The following is a 21,265-nucleotide window of genomic DNA, read 5'->3' as shown; positions in this document are numbered from 1 at the left end:
ACCAGCGAACAATCCCTCCTTCAAGGGGGAGGTGCGTTTGGCGTCACAGCGACGTCATCGCGACGTCACTAAGCGGCCAGCCAATAGAAGCGGAGGGGCGGAGATTAGCGTGACAAAACATCCCGCCCACCTACTTCCTTCTGCATTGCCGGTGGACGCAGGTAAGGAGATGTTTGTCGCTCTTGCGGCTTCACATACAGCGATGTGTGGTGCTACAGGAACAACAAACAACATCGTATCTGCAGCAGCAGCAACATTATGGAAATGAACGACGTGACACAGATCAGCGATATTTTACGCTTCTGCGCTCGGTCATCGTCGCACCTAGGATTTACACGTTGCGATGTCGCTACAGGCGCCGCATGTGCGTCACTAACGACGTGACCCCGACGATATATCGGTAGCGATATCACAACGTGTAAAGCCCGACTAAGGCTAGAGCTATATATGCAGGTAAAGTTCCAGCAATGGACTGCTGTTTGATTGACAGGTTCAACAAAAAAGGAATATATGGGTCAGGTCTTGCTGTCTATTTCCACCCGTCTGTCTGTCTGCGCCAGAATTAAATGTCTAAAGACAGTGACAGGGAGAGGAGGGCCAGGCAGGCAGACAGGGGCAGGAATACACAGCAAGACCCGCTCCTGATGCCCCTGTGAATCTAATATCAGTGATTGCTAAAACTTTACTTGTACATATTTCTGAGAGAAAACACCCAATCTCAGAACAGAAGCTATGCTTACATTCAGCATCCTAGCGCCAGTATAGCACTGGCTTTACTTTATAAATGAAAACCCTGCTGGCTGGTTCCCTTTAACTAAACCCATTTGTGTATTCTAAGGAAAAAACAATAAAACAGGTAAAGTAAATAACTAATAATCAAATTGTGGATGTGACTGGCTCCAAGTGATTGTCTGTATCTGGGATGGGTGCCGGAGCTGCCGGCCATTACATGCATGGCACTAATTCAGAAAACGACCAGAATATTGCACTCTTTGGTCTGTGTGAAAACTCAGATTGTGCAATCTATTGAGCTCATGGGCCATAAAAACAGTTGTCTCGTTATGGCCTAAACCTGGCATTACATGAAAGTCATGCAAACAGCCCCATTTCAGAATAATGGGAATGTAAATGGAGGACTCCAGACAGGTCCCTGGGGTCAGATGTCAGGGGAAAGAGGGATCAGACATATTGGATTTCAAAGTGCTCAATCCTTGATGTCCATGATAGATCTGCCACTTCTTCCCCTGTTCCCGGTAAATTTACCATGTATGATCAACTGAACCAAGCATACGTTTATGTTTGGGTGAGGAAAAACAGCCGTATACAATTGTTTGTCTGACAGCCAATACATGTGTATGGCCAAATTTATCCTGCTCTATTCATGCAGAAATACTGCTCTTGCCTATACCTACCAGGTTGTCAGTTCATGGACTGCAGCTCATCAGTGACTAATGAGTGTTGTAAACAAGACGACAGCTCAGAGGGGCATTCCCCACATTACAGTTAGTGCTTTGCACCCTCCCTTAAGAGAGATGGCATCCCCCTACCTGTCATATGTGCCCAGGCAGTCCGCCTAATGTTTTTCATGTGTTTTGGTCCTGCTTCTGTGCCCCCACAATGTGTCTACAGGACAGGGAGGACTTCCTGTGGAGGGCACAATGCTGTTTGCTTTCCTCCATGTCTGGAATCTCTGACTCTTGTTTTCCTTCTCTGCAGGACATCGGTTTATGCGGCCGCTGTTCTGTAGTATTAATAGAACGCCTTGTTTTTGTCCGGCGAGCCGGGGCATTTATTTTGATGTCTCTGCTGACATTACGAGCGTGTTTTCCTTTCAGCTAATCGAAGCCTTTGTGAATAATGTGAAAAACACTCGGCACTACATAATGGGGCCAGGTTATTGTGCACGACGGTGTGTTTATATCACAGTGCCACGTGAAGGGATGGCCATGATATTACCGAGGAGATGAACACAGGCTGAAAACAGATAACAATGCACTTGGACACAATTATAACTTCCTGTTTTGTTCTAGTATTGACCTAACATAGCCCAATAGCTCTACATGTCACTACACAAGACAATAATCTACAGATCTACGCTCTGCCTAGTCCTTTATGTCCTCGGTAGGTGATGTATGTTCAGTTACTATCATGGTACATATTATTAATAACTATAGAATAAAGCAAGATTTGCAAAAGGATCACCAGTATATCCTATGTGGCCAATGCTGCAAATCCGGAAATCATTACTGCCTCTAAGAGGTGAAGCCTGGATGTCCCACGTTTCGACAAATATTTTTTAATTCATTGTTTGCATGCTTTAGCAATTTAGAGTGCAACAGCCTTTTTTTATTATTATATGTAATGTTCAGTTTTGCACCTGTTCACACTGCATTTTGGGAGTGCCGTCAGTCTTTTTGTCTATATACATATAGTCTATATACATATATATCTAAATGCAGTCACTTCCCGAGGGCACACAATGTTGTGAATGTCATCCAAGTGGGTACTGGTGTGGAGCTCCCTCTGGTGGCCAGGAATGGTAATGAAGCTGAGTTGGAATCTGTGATTCAGACAGGTGATGGAATTAATTGGGAATCCAGGAAATCCTATTGCAGATCAGCCTAGTTTATTTAGGAGAGCATTGTGTACCTAGCGGTCGTTGGTGATAAATGTTCCTGCCTGCTTCTGAAGATGGCTGAGAGTTTTCCCTTCTGATTTTTCCATTTATTTGGTGCCTGAATCTACTCCAGATAAGTTTACTGTTTGTGCTTAATTGCTGGATTTGCACTTAAGAGTGTTTCTGCATATTTCATTTCATTTGGTTCTGTGTTTGGTTTCTTGTATGTGAGGATCTGTCATTCTGCTTTTGTGAGCAGGGCAGTACCTCCAGCAAGAAAGGGCGCTTGCTCCCTGGTCAGTTTTGGATTATTTTCATTTTAGAAAATTACTTGTTCTGTGATTTTGTTTCTTTCCATTATATCTGCAGTTCTGTTTAAAGTGTCAAGCACAAGAGTACCTAATATAGTGGGGGAGAGTCCATGTGGTCTCAGTATTTTTTATTATCAGGAGATTGGTTTTTTTTCAGGGTTTTGTGCTGGCCGAAATCAGTTATCTGTCCTGTCCCATCTAGTAAGTCGGGCTTCACCTTTGCTGATATTTTCTGTGTGTTGTGTTTTCTTACATCACCTTCGTTGCATGTTGGGGGCTTGCTATTTCTTTGGGGACTGCTCCAAGGCAAGTTAGGGTTCCTCATTTCTATCTTTGAGATGTAGCAAGTTTCTCAGGCAGTGATGAGGTGTCTAGGTGTGTTAGGAACATCCCACTGCTACTTCTAGTGTTGACTGATAGATAGGGGATTCAAGTCAGCTCAGTTTCCAACTACTCTTGTGGTTTTTGTTTTTTCTTTATTAATGGGATTTTTCGTGATCGTCCACGGTTACCAGATCATAACAACACAGTCTATAGCATTGATTACCAGGCAGTATACATTTTGTTATTTACAGCTTAGTCCCATTGACCTGCAGTACCAGACCTGGCCACTACAAGGTGTAAGGAGCAGCACCTGGTAAAAAATGAAGGGGACGTGGTTTCATTAAACTGTAAGGCTGATTTCACACATTAGACATTCATGGTCTGACCAGGAGCCGCAATGTGCAGACTAGCCGCAGATCTTCTTTCCCGATAGCAATTGCCTTATATATGCCTATGAGGCTGTTGAGTTTGGGTCTGGAGACCAACAATCGCACTCGGACTGTGAATGACAGACATGCGATACATAGATTCTATAAAGCATATTGTTATTAAGCAGACATATGTAAAGTCAATGGCATTAAGTGAAGGGCCCATATACAGTACACCCTATATGTTGGGACTTGCGACTTCCAAGCTGCACCCCATTGACTGGGGCCAGTTAAGAAACCTTATTTCCACATAAAGTCTGATTTATGGAGGTCCAGATGTAAATTAATAGCCAAGTCATGCAAAACTTAGCCAATGCTCTCCAGTCACATAGGAATCCCCACAATCAATTTTCAGTTTGTCAATCTAAATTATCCGTCAGATGAAGAAAAATGATTCCCATGTAAGCAAAACCCTTCCATCCATAGTTTATACACCATATTTATATCATGTATGCAAAAGGTGAGACAGACCGATGAGGTTTAATGGATATGGACACTGTGGGGGCATTTTCTTTTTATTTCAATATATGTATTTTGGGTCAAGAATTATTTTTGAAATAGGATTTCTTTTAAACTTTGCATCAGTTGACTTTTTTTTTTACATGTTATTTGTTTCCCTGCACATTGCTGGCTGCAGAAAGAGTTAACCGTGAATAAGTCAGTGAGCTTGTTCTGACAGACTAACAGGAATGTTTTGAAAACTTGTCATCAATCTTTAACTGAGCCCCTCTCTGCTTTTCTATGACCACATGAAAGTTCAGCTCAACTTTAATGTGGTCTGGGTTCATAAATTAGCTGAGAGGAGCTCAGTAGTAGTATTTTAAATTAAACGTAAAATGAAAAATTATTTTAGCCCAAAATATAATATATTATTTTAAATATTGAAGTGGGGGGGGGGGGGAATTGTCCCCTAAAGTGTCCATTTCCTTTACTGTGGGTTCATTGTTGTATGGTATCAGATGTAGCTAGTGTATTATTCCTTATTGTTTTCTTTGCTTTGTGTGATCTGCAGGAAAGCGCACTGTACCTGCGAGCTTGCGATTGTCCAGTTTCAGTCTATTGTGAGGATTGGTGCCGTAGAGAAGAACATGTGTCTCTGTATGTACAGACTGCAGCTCCTCCAAGGATGCTTTCCTACCACGGATACACTGCAGACAAAGATAAAAGCATTTCAGTAGAAGTTGTGTACTATAGGGAGTATATTAGGATTGCTACTAACCCCTTTCCAAACATAGGACATAACAGTTTCTCTTAGGCCTCCAACACACTCACGTGAAAATCACGCACGTGCTGAGAGACACGTATTTCCCCTGCGTGTTGGTAAGTACGTGTCTCTGGTACGGGCCACGTGTGTTCTCCGCATGCTATCCGTGATAACATACGGAGAACAGGTTATTTACATACTCACGTGGTCCTTGCTGCTGTCCGTGGTGCTGATCTTCGGTCTCCAGCCCTCCAGTCTCCCCGCTGCTGCTTCTTCCGGCCGCAGTGAAGTGAATATTAAATGAGAATAATGAGCGGCGATCGGCAGCAAGTGACAGCAGCAAGTGACAGCAGCGGCAGAGACAGGAGGGCTGGAGAAGGGGAGTTAAGGTTGTTGTTCTTTTTTCTCTGACACGTGTGTTTTCTCTGGCGCGTATTACACGGGACCGCATCCACACTACATCCGTGTAGTACGGGTGCGGGCCGTGTGACACCCGTGCTGCCGGAGAAAACACTGACATGTCAGCATGTAGAAAAACGCACACGTACAAAACGCACACAGACACACGTTCCGTGTGGTTTTAAGTGTGTGTGCCTGCTACAATAGGGTAGCATTGCTGAACGTGTCTCCGTGCCGGCGGTACGTGCAAAAAAATGGCAAACACGTACCAGCGGCACGGATGTGTGTCAGAGGCCTTATGCTGGGTGCGGGTGTATTGAGCAGGCTGAGAATCTGATCTTGTGCCACAGCTGGCAGGTGCCATCTGTGCTGTACAGCCACCATGTGACACACCGTTAGGTCTGATCACTGCTCTTTAACCATTTAACAACATTAATTAAATAGTACAATTGCATGGTGCAAATGTTTCAGTGCCCATTGTCGCCGGCAATTGTAGAGGGGCTGATGGGATTATAGAAGAGCCGCATTACCCCCTCCTTGGTGATCCTATCAAGCCCTCCCACAGGCTGGGCTTCATGAAAGAAGAGTAATCTGACTATATACCACAATTCTAGAGTATAAATCAATCAAATGATTGCTGGTTCAGTCCCCTGGTATATACAGTATATATTATTCCCCCTTCCTCAAATAATAAATATTATTAAACTATTATTTTTATTACATATATCAAATTTTATATGGATATGATGATAATTATTTCTATCAAAATAAGGTTATTTAACCTGAACAAGAAATAAAAAAAAAAAAAAAAAAAAAAAAAAAAAGTGTTCAACTTTGTGGTGGAGCCTCCATCAGACAGGACACCAAGCAAGGAAAGCACATGGGATCACAATGGACCCTACTGTATGTTATGGGGTCCAACGGATGCTGATATGAATCATTGTGCAGGCTCTCCTGAGTAATGTGGATACCTCTGGGCTGATGCATGAATAGTAAGGGTATGTGCGCACGTTGCTTTTTACCTGCTTTTTACCTGCTTTTTAACCTGCTTTTTTGCTGCTTTTTCTTCTGCGCTGTTTAATGCCAAAATGGATGTGTTCTTCTATTCAAGCAAAGTCTATGGGAATTTGGGTTTCTTGTTCACACTATGTTGTTCAAAATGCTGCCTTTTTGTGGCAGAACTTTGGTCAAAAACTCAGCTTTGCAGTGCAAAACCCAAATGGCAAAAACAATTGACATGTTGCTTCTTTGAAAAGCTGAGTTTTTGACCAAAGTTCTGCCTCAAAAAGGCAGCATTTTGAACAACATAGTGTGAACAAGAAACCCAAATTCCCATAGACTTTGCTTGAATAGAAGAACACATCCATTTTGGCATTAAACAGCGCAGAAGAAAAAGCAGCAAAAAAGCAGGTAAAAAGCAGGTAAAAAGCAACGTGCGCACATACCCTCAAGGAGCCAATATACTGGGTGTGGTTTTATTTCTTTGCTTTTTGAAGTGAACCCACTTCTCCCTCAGGAATCCACCAGAATCACAATAACATTGTTGGTTATAAATGACTTGGGGACAAAATGTAGAACTAATGGAGGAAGGTTGAACTAGATGAACCTAGGTCTTTTTTCAACCTAAGTAACTATGTGACAATGAACCCTGGATGCTGATATGAACCATTGTTTGATGGATTAGGCCCAGCAATTTGACGTCTGTGCTGAATCTGGACTAGTTATGGCGGTGCTAGTGATGGGGTCTATTTGATCAGTGTAATGTGAAAGACGTGGCGGTGTTCCTTTTCTGGCAGAGTTATAGAGCAATCAGACACTACGATGTGGTCTCTGCTCTCATGATATGAGTGATCTTACTTCACAATGGTTTCGCAGCCCTCTCTCCTGTAGGCGCGACCAGATGCTTTGGATCCTCCCGGCGTGCTCGGGGTGGTTGCTGTTGTCTCCACAGGTACACTGATGCTTTAACATCACAGAGTCATATACGATGCCTATATTGGAAGACAAGCCATTATGTAACGCGTCCTCTATACGTCGTTATGCACTTAATCATCATTGTGTCTATTTGCAGAGATTGATTGCAGCTCAGTATTTCTAAAGGCCGCTTTACACGCTGCGATATCGGTTCCGATATCGCTAGCGTGGGTACCCGCCCCCATCTGTTGTGCGACATGGGCAAATCGCTGCTCGTGCCGCACAACACCGCCCAGACCTGTCACACATACTTACCTGCCCGGCGACGTCACTGTGACCGGCGAACTGCCTCCTTTCTAAGGGGGCGGTTCGTTCAGCGTCACAGCGACGTCACAGCTGTGTTACTGAACCGCCGCCCAATAGAAGCGGAGGGGCGGAGATGAGCGGGACGTAACATCCCGCCCACCTCCTTCCTTCTGCATAGCGGCCAGGATGCAGGTAAGGAGAGGTTCCTCGTTTCTGCGGTGTCACACGGAGCGATGTGTGCTGCCGCAGGAACAAGGAACAACTTCGTTACTGCTGCAGTAACGATATTTGAGAATGGACCCCCATGTCACTGATGAGCGATTTTGCACGTTTTTTGCAACGATGCAAAATCGCTCATAGGTGTCACACGCAACAGCATCGCTAATGCGGCCGGATGTGCGTCACCAATTCCGTGACCCCAACGAGTTTGCATTAGCGATGTCGTAGCGTGTAAAGCCCCCTTTAGCTTATTGCCCCCATTTTTTGCTTTTTACCTGTGGTGAAGCGTGGTTTGTCCGCTTGTTCTGGCACTGAAAGTGTCATGGTTTTAGAGGAGGGGTCTTGAGTGGGGAGAGATGCTGAAGCTGGAGAGGACTTTGCTCGTGATAGAGGACGATGTGCTCCCGACACTAGGGGAATCATCAGGGTGTCCAGGGGCGCTCTTGTCACATGTTGCGGGGTGCGATGGTGGGCGGTCTCCCACACGTAGTTCTGAGAAGTACATAGGAGGCGCGGTGTATTACTGGACATTCAATAGAAAGAATAAAAACTACATCTGTGATCACTTACTGGTAATATAAAAGATTTTATGCCTTTAAAACATTATGGGGAAGTCTGTGAACATGTAGGTGGCAAATCAATGGATGGTCATTTGCTCTGAGTCTGTCCATTGCTAGAACACAGCGCCGCAGTGCTAGAGAACTGCTGGGCCACATCAGATTTTGATTCCTCTGATACATTTTTGGGAGTCTGCATGGTTACCTGTTAACTATAATGGACTTAGAGTAATCATTGCTTTAAAGGGAGTGTGTCACCCCCAAAACTGAAATGAAACTATTTAGACCTCATATAGGGGCTATGAAAATACTACTGGTACTGAAGATTTTAGTAGATTTGTTTTAGAGAAGAACAGCTTTTTTACATATGTAATTGAGGGGTGCAAGGACTTGGTTCACCTTTCCACCCCTTGAAGCACAATACTTTTCCACCCCATATGTCTGATGGAACGCCATAGATCTGCACATACTGACGTAGGAGCAGCAGGAGCACCTACATACACAGTGTCAATGTTCCCATTGCCCTCCCCATTTGTATAGCAGCCATTCGCTGCACACAAAGCAGTGATGGTCGATGCGGATAGCCGAGGGAGATAAAACACACACAATGACAGTGTGTGAGTAATCATCTGCTGCCGCTGCTTTGTCCTCCTGTGTGCAGCAAGTGGCCACTACACACCAGAGAGAGGAGGACTCTGCCCCTGCACACACTGACACTGTATGCAGGAGCTCAGCTTCTCCAGTGTCAATATGTCCAGGTCTGGGGAGTTAGATCAGACTGAAGTCCAAAGAGAGAACTACCAATCACCAACAGTGAAAGGGCGGATATTGCAACTTGGTGGGTGGAAAGGTGCAGAGTCCTTGGCCATGACATGGGTGCACCAAAAGCCCCCTCATTTACGTATGTACTAAAACTGATTTCTATGAAACACATTACTAAAATCTACAGTAACAGTATGATTTTTATTGGGTGCCAAGTCCCCAATATGAAGGTCTAAATAGTCCAACCTCAGTTTTGAGGATGACAGACTACTTTTAATTTTCATTTAATAAGTCATTGCTACACATGAAAATAAGCAACTTTGTAATATATATCTTATAAAAAAAAATGTCTCCTCCTGGACTTTTTCAATCTCAATTCACATATAAAAGCTTTAAAATCTACATTCAGTGCAGACTTTCCCATTATTAAAGGGAATCTGTCAGCAGATTTTTTTACTACCTCATCTGAGAGCAGCATGATGTAGGAGAAGAGACCCTGAATCCGATGATGTATCACTTTGTGTCAGAACTACTGTATTCAGTAAACAATCAGTTTTTAGATTTATCATGGAGCAGACCTGCGGAAGCTGCCCCCACCCACACCAGACTGTCTATACACAATGGCTATAGACACTGAGCTGCTGATCACAGCAGGGGACAAGCTGACCTAATCTGGCAATGATAATCTCCTGAAGCTTAAACAAACATTGCAGGTAAACAGCCCAAGGTCTCAAAATAATGTATCCCTGAAAACTGGGTGTTAACCCGTACAGCATGCTGTCTTCAGATTACATAGCAATAACCTGCTGACCGATTCCCTTGAAGATTGAAGATTACAAGTGGTGCTCATTACAAATGAGCAGACCTGTGGAAGCTGGGTTTCGCCGGGTTCAGCCGGACTCTAGATAAAGTTCAGGTCAGGACTCTGACTTGACCTAAACTTGATCCCGGAGCCACAACCCCATTGGAAGTCACTTATTGGGCAGTTTGTTTATTGCTGGCTGCGTGTGGGCGAATACCCAGAGAATTTCCGGTGAATATTTTTATTTTATTTTTTTTTTTTTTAAACATACTGCATCCGAAAAACATTTTTCCACCAGTGAGCCATTCAGAGACTGAAAGCAGCTTTCACTGGGCTGAGTACCGAGCGTACACAAGCACCCTGATGCTTAATCGAGTGGTGTTCATACGTACAGCACCCAAACTTGGACACTGATTTTTATTTATTTATATTTTAAAGTCTGTGTTCAGTTCGCTCATCTCTAGTGCTCATAAAATTCTATGGAGATAGAGTAAGAGGAAGGAGGAGAAGTTAGAGGCAGACACAGAACTTCTGCTATATAATTTCAGAAAGATCCCCTTATTTATCTGTGACAGTCAAAGCGACACACAAACCAGTATCATCAATATTAAAAACATGTATTTTATTGAATAAATTAAAAGTAATCTCCTTTACAGTAACTTGGATATCTAAAGTGCATTCACAGACAGCTTCCCAGTAAAAGGCAATACAGGGTATGATAGTATAAGTATAAGTATAGGGCCGTACAGATAACCGACCACACACCCCCCGAGGAAATCAAAAAGTGACGAAACGTGCGTCGGGAACGGAAGTATACGGGACTAATTGGCCTAGTATCAGGTAATTACCACACTTGGTATATTCTACCATTGTTTTGACACCACTGATGGCTCTCAATCAGCATTGTTTATATCTTGCTCACAGGTATCGAACAACTATTATGCTGGTTACTTGAATACACTAGCAATACAAGGTCTTTAATGCATGAACTCACTTTATTACTTGACACTGTTTTACTCATATATAAATTTAAGTTAGCGTTTTGTTATTCCCAATCATGATATACCGATTTCTACGTATTCATCAATATACAGACCATCATTTGGCTGTTATCTGTACGGCCCTATACTTTATATCATACCCTGTATTGCCTTTTACTGGCAAACCCTGTCTGTGAATGCACTTTAATTATCCAAGTTACTGTAAAGGAGATTACTTTTAACTTATTCATTAAAATACATGTTTTTAATATTAAAGGGAACCTGTCATCAGAAATTTAGCTTGAAACCTAAAACTTTCCCCCTCTGTAGCTCCTGGGCTGCATTCTAGCAAGGTTCCTGTACTTTTTGTGGCCCCTTTTAAACCAAATTAAATACTTTATAAACTTGTACCTTTTGCTATGTACATTTTGTAAATCGTCCATGGGCGCGGGCTCTCTGCTGACCGTTGCTGTTCCTCCAGCACATTCACGCCGTCCCCCCACGCTCCATTTCATCCATCAGGACGCCGCCCACTGCGAGGTGCCACCCACGCCAGGATCGCTGGTGACGTGTGTCACAAGCACGAGATCATGGGCGGCGCTGTGATTGCATCGCAAGTACCCGCCCATAATCTCGTGGACGCGCTTTCCCCCACTGCCTCCAGCGTTCTGCGCAAGCGCTCGCCAGCCAAATGACCCGACGTCACCTCCTTCCCATCTTACCCTGCAGCAGGGCAACATGGGAAAGAGGTGACGTCGGGTCATCTGGCCAGCAAGCGCTTGCACAGAACGCTGGAGGAAGAGGGGAAAATGCGGTCACGAGGTTATGGGCGGCACTTGCTGATGACACTCACAGCGCTGCCCATAACCTCGTGCCTGCGCAAAACGTCACCAGCGGTCACACGTGCACACAGTGCACAGTCCCGTTATAGTTGCACAGCGCATGCGCGGGACCACGGGCGCCCAGGGGCGGCGTCCTGAGATATGAAATTCAGCATTGGGGGGGCGGCGTAAATCTGCTGGAGGAACAGCAACGGTCAGCAGAGAGCCCGCCCCCATGGACGATTTACAAAATTCACATAGCAAAAGGTACAAGTTTATAAAGTATTTAATTTGGTTTAAAAGGGGCCACAAAAAGTACAGGAACCTTGCTAAAATGCAGCCCAGGAGCTGCAGAGGGGGAAACTTTTAGGTTTAAAGCAAAATTTCTGATGACAGGTTCCCTTTAATGCTACTGGTTTGTGTGTCGCTTAGACTCTCACAGACAGAGGATTATTTAATACTGTTTCGTGGAGATCTTTTTGAAATATATATGGCTATCGGAGGCACTTTAACATAGGGAGTTTTTGATGGAAAATAGAACTTCTGCTGCAAGTTTTTAAGAAATGACATTTACATGTTAACCCCTTCCAATTCCCACATTTGTCATTTGTAATAGTGAAGCACCACATTGCCATTAAAAGGTCGAGGAACTATAAGGTGATGGTTCCCTGTATCCCATATTGTCCAGTGTCATCCATGGCTCTGCATTGTTCAGCTGTAGTAGCCTTTACCTGTGGAAGGTAGTGCTGCTGGACCACTGGCTGACTGCTGCTGTGTGCCTCGGGTGCAGCGCTCCGCAAGGCCTCCATTCGGACTCGAGAAAGGTTTCCTCCTATTTCTGGAGGGCGCTCATTTATAGAAACACTATCATCCATTTCTTCTGAAGGGATCTGGCTTAATCTTGGTTTTTCACTTGTTTTTTGAGGGCGCTATACGAGAAGACAAATTTGTTATGGAGGTGACACAGATACAAGTTTAGCTTATGCACCAGATAGACTGAAATGACTGCTCTGCTACAAGGGAAATACGCCATATAATGAAAGACCGGACCCTGGGCGAACGATACAAGTCGTGTTCACAGCTCTCCTGTTTTGGCTTTAATACATGTGTTTCGGCAGGTGTTACATTAGTAACTCAGTCTCTGGAAATAGCACCCTATAGTAACATCTCTGCCTTCTGATATAAGGAGGCACTAAACACCTGCACGTTGGAAACTTCTAAGACTCGAGTCAAAAACCACAATTTTAACTGCCTGATCGTCACACAATGTCTCACAAGCAAGTTGATTTATAAACTGCCAAAATATTTCCGATCCTCACCTTGTTTACCCATTTTGCATAATTGGGGAATGCTGCATATTGCTGCTGGAAAAGTAGTTGTTGCTGGAGCGTCTTGGGATTTTGAGGAAGTGGCTCAGACCGTGTGCGACTTAAAGTTCTGTGTCCCGTGTGGTCAGTGCTGATAAGAGAGTGGGCGAACTGCAACGGCACCGTACTAAGGCCTGGTACTAAAATGCAAAAAGAATATAACATTTATTAAGAGATCATTTCAACTGGCGCGTCATATCAACACTTACCACGAGGTGGCAGTGTGGACAATTAGAAACCTTTTTACAATAAGTAATAAAATGATTGATGGATTTCAGATCTATGCACAGAAACATCATTCTGGAGGTTACAATGTGGAATGGGGGAATCCTCTTCTTCTTAACGGAAGGCGATATATGTTTATATCAGCAGGTCTACCCATCATCTCATATGGAGTGGGAAAAAATACTAAATTACAGGGATTTTAATGATCTATGAAAAAGAAATGTCCTTTATATGCTTCTGCTTACAATGCCACATTACCCATCTAGAAAACACAATATTAGTATTATAGGGGGAAGCTAATAAGAATATCAGCAACTCATTATGTACAATAGTGTATTTAAAGGGAATGAGTCACCAGCTTTTTGCCATCTAATCTGAGAGCAGCATAATGTAGGGACAGAGATCCTGATTCCAGCGTATATCCCTTACTGGGCTGCTTAGTGTAGTTTTGATAAAATCACTGTTTAATCAGCAGTAGATTATCATTAGAGAACTACTTTTCGCCATCTGCTAGGTAGTCCATTATATACATGAGCTGCTAAATCTGTAGGAAAGAAAACATTGATTTTATCAAAATGACAGCAAACAGCTCAGTAAGTGATAAATCGCTGGAATCAGGGTCTCTGTCTCTACATTATGCTGCTCTCAGGTTGGGGAGCACAAACCTTGTGACAGATCTCCCTTAAAGTGATAAGAAAGTGGTCATGTTCTTTAGCTGTAGAGTTATCAGGACTACTTAGAAAAATGAAAATTATGTTCTTATCTCAGTAAATGCACGCCAAAAGCCATATAATAATCAGGTTCAGAGCAAATAACTCATTAACAGTATATCTATCTATCTCTCTCATTATATATATATATATATATATATATATATATATATATATATATATATATATATATATATATATATATATATATATATATATATATATATATATATATATATATATATATATATATATATATATATATATATATATATATAAAAATCTATCTTTTTCATTTTCTCTGCAGTTGTTCAAAAACCTCTTCACCCCCAAAAAAAACTATCATAATAATAATAATAATAATAATAAAAAATGATTGACGGGGATGCAGCAGTATCTCTCCAAAGGAAGCACGTCTATATGATGGCTGTGGTCACTAACCCAAGAATATTCTATCCTCTGTTACTAGATTTTAGTGACTTAATATTCACTTGGAGAGAAGAAACCCGGCTCTGGTTAATCCCATACCCTTTACAGGGGGTTAGAGCCTGTGTACAACTCTTCTCTCCAGAGGACCTGCTTTATTAGCAAATACAGGGATGGAGAATGCTCAGAAGTTTTATTGAAAAGGTATTAAGAGGGTCACATACACTAACCCCCTAAGCCCATACCTGCAACTAGTGGAGTGTGTGCACCGGAGGGCTCCAGGATGATGACCGGCTGAATACGAGCAGCAGAAAGGGTATTTGTACCATCATCAATACCGGGAACATACATAACTCTGGGAATTAGACCCTATAAAAGAAAGAGAAAGAGGGTTATCACATCAATCCAAATCCAATATATAAAAGCTGTGTATGTGTGTCTGTCCGCTAATGGAATCCGCACAGTCACATTTACAATCACAACATTTTACATACACATCCCATTTGACTCAGGGAACGTCATACACTATGTTTTGACAGGAAAATTTAAGCCCGTTCTTTACAGTTACTCTCCAGAAAACCTGCCTCCTTTAAAATCAATGGAGCTGGGAGCTACCGGTCATTAATAGCAGCTGTGATTGGTTGCTATAGGCAACGAAGGAGATTCTTCATATAAGAAGCTTTTGTGTGAGGTAATATGATTTCTGTGGAGAGATGGATAGAGAGAGACAGGGAAAGAGTCAGACAGGGAAAGTGTCAGACAGGGAAAGTGTCAGACAGGGAAAGAGTCAGACAGGGAAAGAGTCAGACAGGGAAAGAGTCAGACAGGGAAAGAGTCAGACAGGGAAAGAGTCAGACAGGGAAAGAGTCAGACAGGGAAAGAGTCAGACAGGGAAAGAGTCAGACAGGGAAAGAGTCAGACAGGGAAAGAGTCAGACAGGGAAAGAGTCAGACAGGGAAAGAGTCAGACAGGGAAAGAGTCAGACAGGGAAAGAGTCAGACAGGGAAAGTGTCAGACAGGGAAAGTGTCAGACAGGGAAAGTGTCAGACAGGGAAAGAGTCAGACAGGGAAAGAGTCAGACAGGGAAAGAGTCAGACAGGGAAAGAGTCAGACAGGGAAAGAGTCAGACAGGGAAAGAGTCAGACAGGGAAAGAGTCAGACAGGGAAAGAGTCAGACAGGGAAAGAGTCAGACAGGGAAAGAGTCAGACAGGGAAAGAGTCAGACAGGGAAAGAGTCAGACAGGGAAAGAGTCAGACAGGGAAAGAGTCAGACAGGGAAAGAGTCAGACAGGGAAAGAGTCAGACAGGGAAAGAGTCAGACAGGGAAAGAGTCAGACAGGGAAAGAGTCAGACAGGGAAAGAGGCAGACAGGGAAAGAGGCAGACAGGGAAAGAGGCAGACAGGGAAAGAGGCAGACAGGGAAAGAGGCAGACAGGGAAAGAGGCAGACAGGGAAAGAGGCAGACAGGGAAAGAGGCAGACAGGGAAAGAGGCAGACAGGGAAAGAGGCAGACAGGGAAAGAGGCAGACAGGGAAAGATAGAGAAACAGACAGACAGAGAGACAGACAGACAGAGGCTAGTAGAGACACAGTTACTATCCTGGGCAACGCCGGATACTACAGCTAGTAACATATATTTGTCAAAGAGCTACAACAAGACTGGAGTTATGAACTGTAAATCTGCAATGACAGGTGGATACCTGGAAAGATTTATATGTGCTTATAGAGTAAGATGACAATATCAGGACATTATTATAAGCAAAAAACTGTCCAATTAAGTGAAGGTAAATGTATCTTTGGATGTATGGGATTTTATAAAGCCCTTACCTCGGAGCCAGCGCCAGGTAGTGAGGACAGACTGCCATTCTCAGCTGTCAGACTATCATTCGGAGAGCTGCAGCCAGACACAGGGGTGCTGCTACTACTGGGGGATGAATCTGCAAAGGGACAAGACAGAAACTCAAGACAACTGAAAGATTGCAAGGTCCAGAACGTATGTACTGGAAAACAGTCATTGATGGTATACTTCATCAGCTATACAACATCACTATTAATTTACCAAGAAGAGAATCCCAAACATAAAATCTTTTATAAACTATTATAAACTACTGAAGCCCCCAGCACAATATATTAACGCTGCGACTACAGGCAGTGGAAATTACAAAACGTATCTAAGAAACATGTAATGCCGTAGGATGTATAAATAATGTGAAGCCGTGTCTATTGTGAGGCTGGAAAATGTCTGAAGCTAAACTGGTGAAGATGTAAAGGACAATACCCTACTTCACCCACCCTGTGTCTCTGGGGGTCTTCTTCTAACTGCTGGTGGAGCACTTTCCTTGCGCATTAGTGGGTTCTTCCTCCTCTCCCCAGACTTCTTGGGTCTGACAGGCCACTTCAAGTTTGGCTCAGAGGCTGTGGGGAAATTAAGTGCACAGTTCTAATGTTAGCAGCTCACATGCAACCTCGCCACGTTCTGGATTCCATCCCAGCACCAGAACCGAACACGTGAGCACATATGTGCAGTATGGCTGGCATATAGGGGATATCATGGCTGTTGGTACCTGACTCATCACTACCGACCCCCTACTGTGTAAATATAGAAGCAGGATTATGATTAAAGTGGTGAAATCCTAAATTCTGCTTCTTCCAAACTATTTCGCTCCTGACACTATGGGGGTCACATGATTTACATAATGTTCCTGTGATTTGGATACTTATCTAGAAATGTTTAATGAAAACCCATGAAGTGAAAATGCAAATGGTTACAAAAGCCGGAGAAATGACCAACTTTTATTATTCATTACACGTCAGGTGTGAGATAACTTGTCTAGATTTTTCTAAGAACAAAAGGGATTATCCAGTTCTATAAAAACAGATAATATATTAAACAGGTAGGGATCCAACTCTGACACCCCACAATTATCTGTATAAGGGGTCCTGACGCTCCAGAGTGCTGTGCGGCCTACATTTTTACACTGCTCTATACAATACTTTTATTAGCGACAGTCAAGTGGTGGCAAAACTGCAATACTAAGAACAGTAACTACAAAAAATAGTGTGCAAAATGGAGACGGGCAAGCAAGGAAGGGGAGGACATGGATTCTTAGGATGCCAGGACTCAAACCCACATAAGTGATGCCCAACTCTAAGCTTAAGGCCGCTTTACACGATGTGATATCGTTACCGATATCTCTAGCGTGCGTTCCCGCCCCCATCGGTTGTGCGTCACTGGCAAATCGCTGCCTGTGGCGCACAACATTGCCCGGACCCGTCACACTACTTACCTGCCTAGCGTCGTCGCTGTGACCGGTGAACCGCCTCCTTTCTAAGGGGGCGGTTCATTCGGCGTCACAGCGACGTCACTAAGCGGCCGCCCAATAGAAGCAGAGGGGCGAAGATGAGCGGGATGTAACATCCCGTCCCACCTCCTTCCTTCCTCATTGTGGGCGGCCGCAGGTAAGGTGAGGTTCCTCGTTCCTGCGGTGTCACACATAGCGATGTGTGCTGCCGAAGGAACGATGAACAACATCGTACCTGCAGCAGCAACGATATTGGGAATAGGGGGGCATGTCACCAATTAGCGATTTTGAACGTTTTTGCGACAATTTAAAATCGCTCATAGGTGTCACACGCAACGACATCGCTAATGCGGCCGGATGTGCGTCAGAAATTCCGTGACCCCAACGACATCGCTTTAGCGTGTAAAGCACCCCTTAGGTCATCAATTTTTAAAAGATATGGAAACCTTAGAAATATATATTTTTTTTACCTAAATGCATGTCTTTTTGGCTAAGATAATAATAGGAATAAAGCTTCTTTAAAAATTGCATAGTTTAACTTTTTTTGAAGGTCCTAGGCTTCCCTGCACATAGCTGACTGCAGCACGAGGTATGTGAGAATCGGTCAGTGAGTTTGCTCTGACACGAGGACTTATAAAGCTGCATTTATACTGCAAGATAATAGTGAAAAAGGATTCTTATAAATGCTGGTGTACACAGGCAAAACACTCGTTCATAAAGTGAAATGAGGTTTTGTGCAGCGCAAAAAAAAAAAATATCGTTTTTGCACTGCCAAAAACCATGGCAGCCTATGTGCATGGAACGGTCTACTATAGCTCACTCCATATACATTGTTTATTTGGTCACACAATGAAATAACCGCTGATAAGTAAAAGTTTACAGATCAGCGGATGTATCATGCCGGCAGTCGGTCCATGTAAACTGACCTTAACTCTTTTACGGAATTCCTCTGATTTATGATCACAGAGCACAACAAAGTTGAGCTGAATTTGGATACAGCGAAACTGTAATGCTGCCACCAGGGGGAGCCAGAGCTCTGTAGCATAATACACTACACAGAGCAATGAGAACCAGGAAGTGAATTCACAGCGTTCTCATGCATTACCTCAAAGCACAGCTGAGAAGCAGAGCTGCAGAGCATGCAAGGAATAATCACACAGGCTGGGTCAAACACCGTACGGGCAGAAGCAGGACCGGAGGGACGAGCAAAAGCGGAGTCAAAGTCAGGCCAAGGTCAGTACCAAAGGAAGCAACCGAGTGGGGAAATAGGAGAGGGGACAGAGGACAGGAGGGATGACCAGGGGATGGAACACAGACAAGGGCACAGGGGCACAGGAACAAACAGATCAGGATATCACTCACAGGACCAGCAATCACAGGCAAAGCAGTGCTAAGCTTATAGCCGGCACTGGTTCACTGGAAATGCCAGCTTTTAAGGCATCCAGGGTCTGGAAGTGAGGCTCGGGAGAAGGCTCCGCCCCCTAGCCATGTGGACAGGGAGGCGAACCATGACAGAAACCTTGGTTTATGGGAACAATCTGTTCTGGGAGTGTGCTTGTAAACCAAGTTACTCGTCTAGCAAAGCAAAATTTCCCATAGGAAATAATGAAAGCTCAGACAATTCGTTCCACAACTTGTTCAATGTCCCATCCTGGTCCCCTATAGTGCCATTACACACACACACACACACACACACACACACACTATGCTCACCTTACCGTTCGTTCCCTCGCCAGCCTCCTAGTTCTTGTAGTTCGCCAGTACAGGATGTGTATCGGGTAACCATTGCGACCGATGCCGGAGCTTCCACTGCCAGAGCGCTTGCCTCTGATTGGTCAGCGTGCTGCCTTTGAGAAGCGGCTGACAGTGGAAGTTCCGGCATCGGTTGTGATTGTTAGCGATACTCATACTGGAACTGCGGACTACAAGAACCAGGAGGCCGGCGAGGGAACGGAAGGTAAGGTGAGCATAATATGTGTGTGTTTGTGCAGACTGCAAGAGTGGGTCAGAGCGCGGTGAAAGTATAGAACCGGAAGTGTGTGCGGTGAGCATTTGCTCGTACAGCAAAGCTTGCTCGTGAACTGAGCTACAAATTTACAGCAAGCTTCGCTCGTATAGAGAAATACTCGCACACCAAGTTACTCGTAAACCAAGGTTCCACTGTATGAGCTCAGTAACAGACTAACGAGAAAGTTACAAAACTCACTACAGAGCAAGCTCACTGATGGATTCTCAGATAACTCAATCAGCAGCCAGCAATGTGCACTGGGACAAAGTCTGTAAATACTAAATGGTGCAAAAATTGTTCTCCCACAAATAAGCCTCTGGTCAATGTGACATCTGATAACCTTCTCAGAGAACTCAGGAGCTCTCCGCCCAACAAATGCTCCTGTGCATGGGAAAGTCAGCTGTGATGGCTGTTAGCAGAAAGGTTGACCAAGGCATCATCCAGCCTACAGCCATAATGTATATGTGGCCTTTAGTGTGTATAACAGCAGATTAAGAAAGCTGAAGATAAAGCGGCCTTTACACAAGGGACTATGGAGTCGGGTTGTGTAATCGTTAAACCCCAATTCATCTGGATGTTGATGCATTACACAAGTCTTTATTATTAGTGATGAGCGATTGTGCTCGGGAGCACTCGATACTTGATCGAGCATTGGGGGCTTGCGGAGTTCTGTCGAGTATCGCCGGTGCTTGGATATCTTATCCATGAAGCAACAACCACAACGCACAGGCTCGCTTCACTGTATGATGTGTGTAGGCCGCCCAGGGAGAGCCAGTCGCAGTTTCTGACTGTCTCTTACTGGGGTACCATATAAATCAAATAGAAAACCGGTTTTAAATGCCGCGCTAAAAACCACAGATGCAGACATCTCCGTCTCCTTCCTCAGGAAAAAGAAATCATATTACAAACCAACAGGACTTATATATAGGAACACAAGTAGCCACCTATTCCTATATATAGGTCCTGTTGGCCTGTTTGTAATATGATTTCTTTTCCTGAGGAAGGAGACGGAGATGTCTCTGAAACGCGTAGAACTGTGAAATAAAGGAAATCTCTTTATCTACAACATCTGTGGTTTTTAGCGCGGCATTTAAAACCGGTTTTCTATTTGATTTATATGATAACCTGCTTTCCGGGGCCGCTGCTAAACCACATAAAAACACTAGCATGCGATCATAGGGGGTTGTGACTGGCACAACCCTACCAGGTGAGTATCTCTTTCCGTTCTGTCTCTCTACCCTCATACCGGGTAAGAACCTATTGCGCTTTTTCCCCCCTACAGCTTTACAAGGTCTTACTGGGGGATTAAACAACATTCTCTGACGTAGTGTGACCCCAAAAAAAAACCCCGTCTATGGCGGGCTGCATGTGGGTGGAGACTCAAACAAGCCAATCATTGACTTTCCATAATGCTTGTTACTCGCGTCAAGCTCATCCAAGCGTCTGATGAGCTCGAATTGACTAATGAGCATTTTAGTGCTCGCTCATCACTAGTTATCCTTTATTTCCAGTTTGGGATGTTAATTACCATTTACACTGTGTATTTGGATCAGGCTATGGTGTCATCTCACCATCTTTAGGTCT

General features: G+C 43.9%; 1 protein-coding gene across 7 annotated transcripts in view; it reads right to left on the bottom strand.

Moving 5' to 3' along the window:
• The window catches only part of HDAC7 (histone deacetylase 7), a 533,886-nt gene that overhangs the window by 45,691 nt on the left and 466,930 nt on the right, over nt 1-21,265 (bottom strand). For 6 of the 7 annotated variants that reach the window (XR_012750574.1, XM_075337158.1, XM_075337160.1 and 3 more), the window contains 8 exons: nt 16,664-16,786; nt 16,199-16,308; nt 14,618-14,741; nt 12,964-13,151; nt 12,376-12,573; nt 7,998-8,214; nt 7,141-7,274; nt 4,708-4,828 (listed from right to left, as the gene is read on the bottom strand). Coding sequence is in view for 6 of the 7 variants with exons in the window: in XM_075337158.1 (XP_075193273.1) it covers nt 4,708-4,828; nt 7,141-7,274; nt 7,998-8,214; nt 12,376-12,573; nt 12,964-13,151; nt 14,618-14,741; nt 16,199-16,308; nt 16,664-16,786 (1,215 nt within the window). In the remaining variant the exon portion in view is untranslated. The remainder of the gene's footprint in view (nt 1-4,707; nt 4,829-7,140; nt 7,275-7,997; nt 8,215-12,375; nt 12,574-12,963; nt 13,152-14,617; nt 14,742-16,198; nt 16,309-16,663; nt 16,787-21,265) is intronic. The other variant, XM_075337156.1, reaches the window with a different exon arrangement.

The sequence above is a fragment of the Anomaloglossus baeobatrachus genome, chromosome 2 (genome assembly GCF_048569485.1).
Source record: "Anomaloglossus baeobatrachus isolate aAnoBae1 chromosome 2, aAnoBae1.hap1, whole genome shotgun sequence".
Taxonomy (NCBI): domain Eukaryota; kingdom Metazoa; phylum Chordata; class Amphibia; order Anura; family Aromobatidae; genus Anomaloglossus; species Anomaloglossus baeobatrachus.
This window is presented reverse-complemented; position numbering and strand designations above follow the sequence as displayed.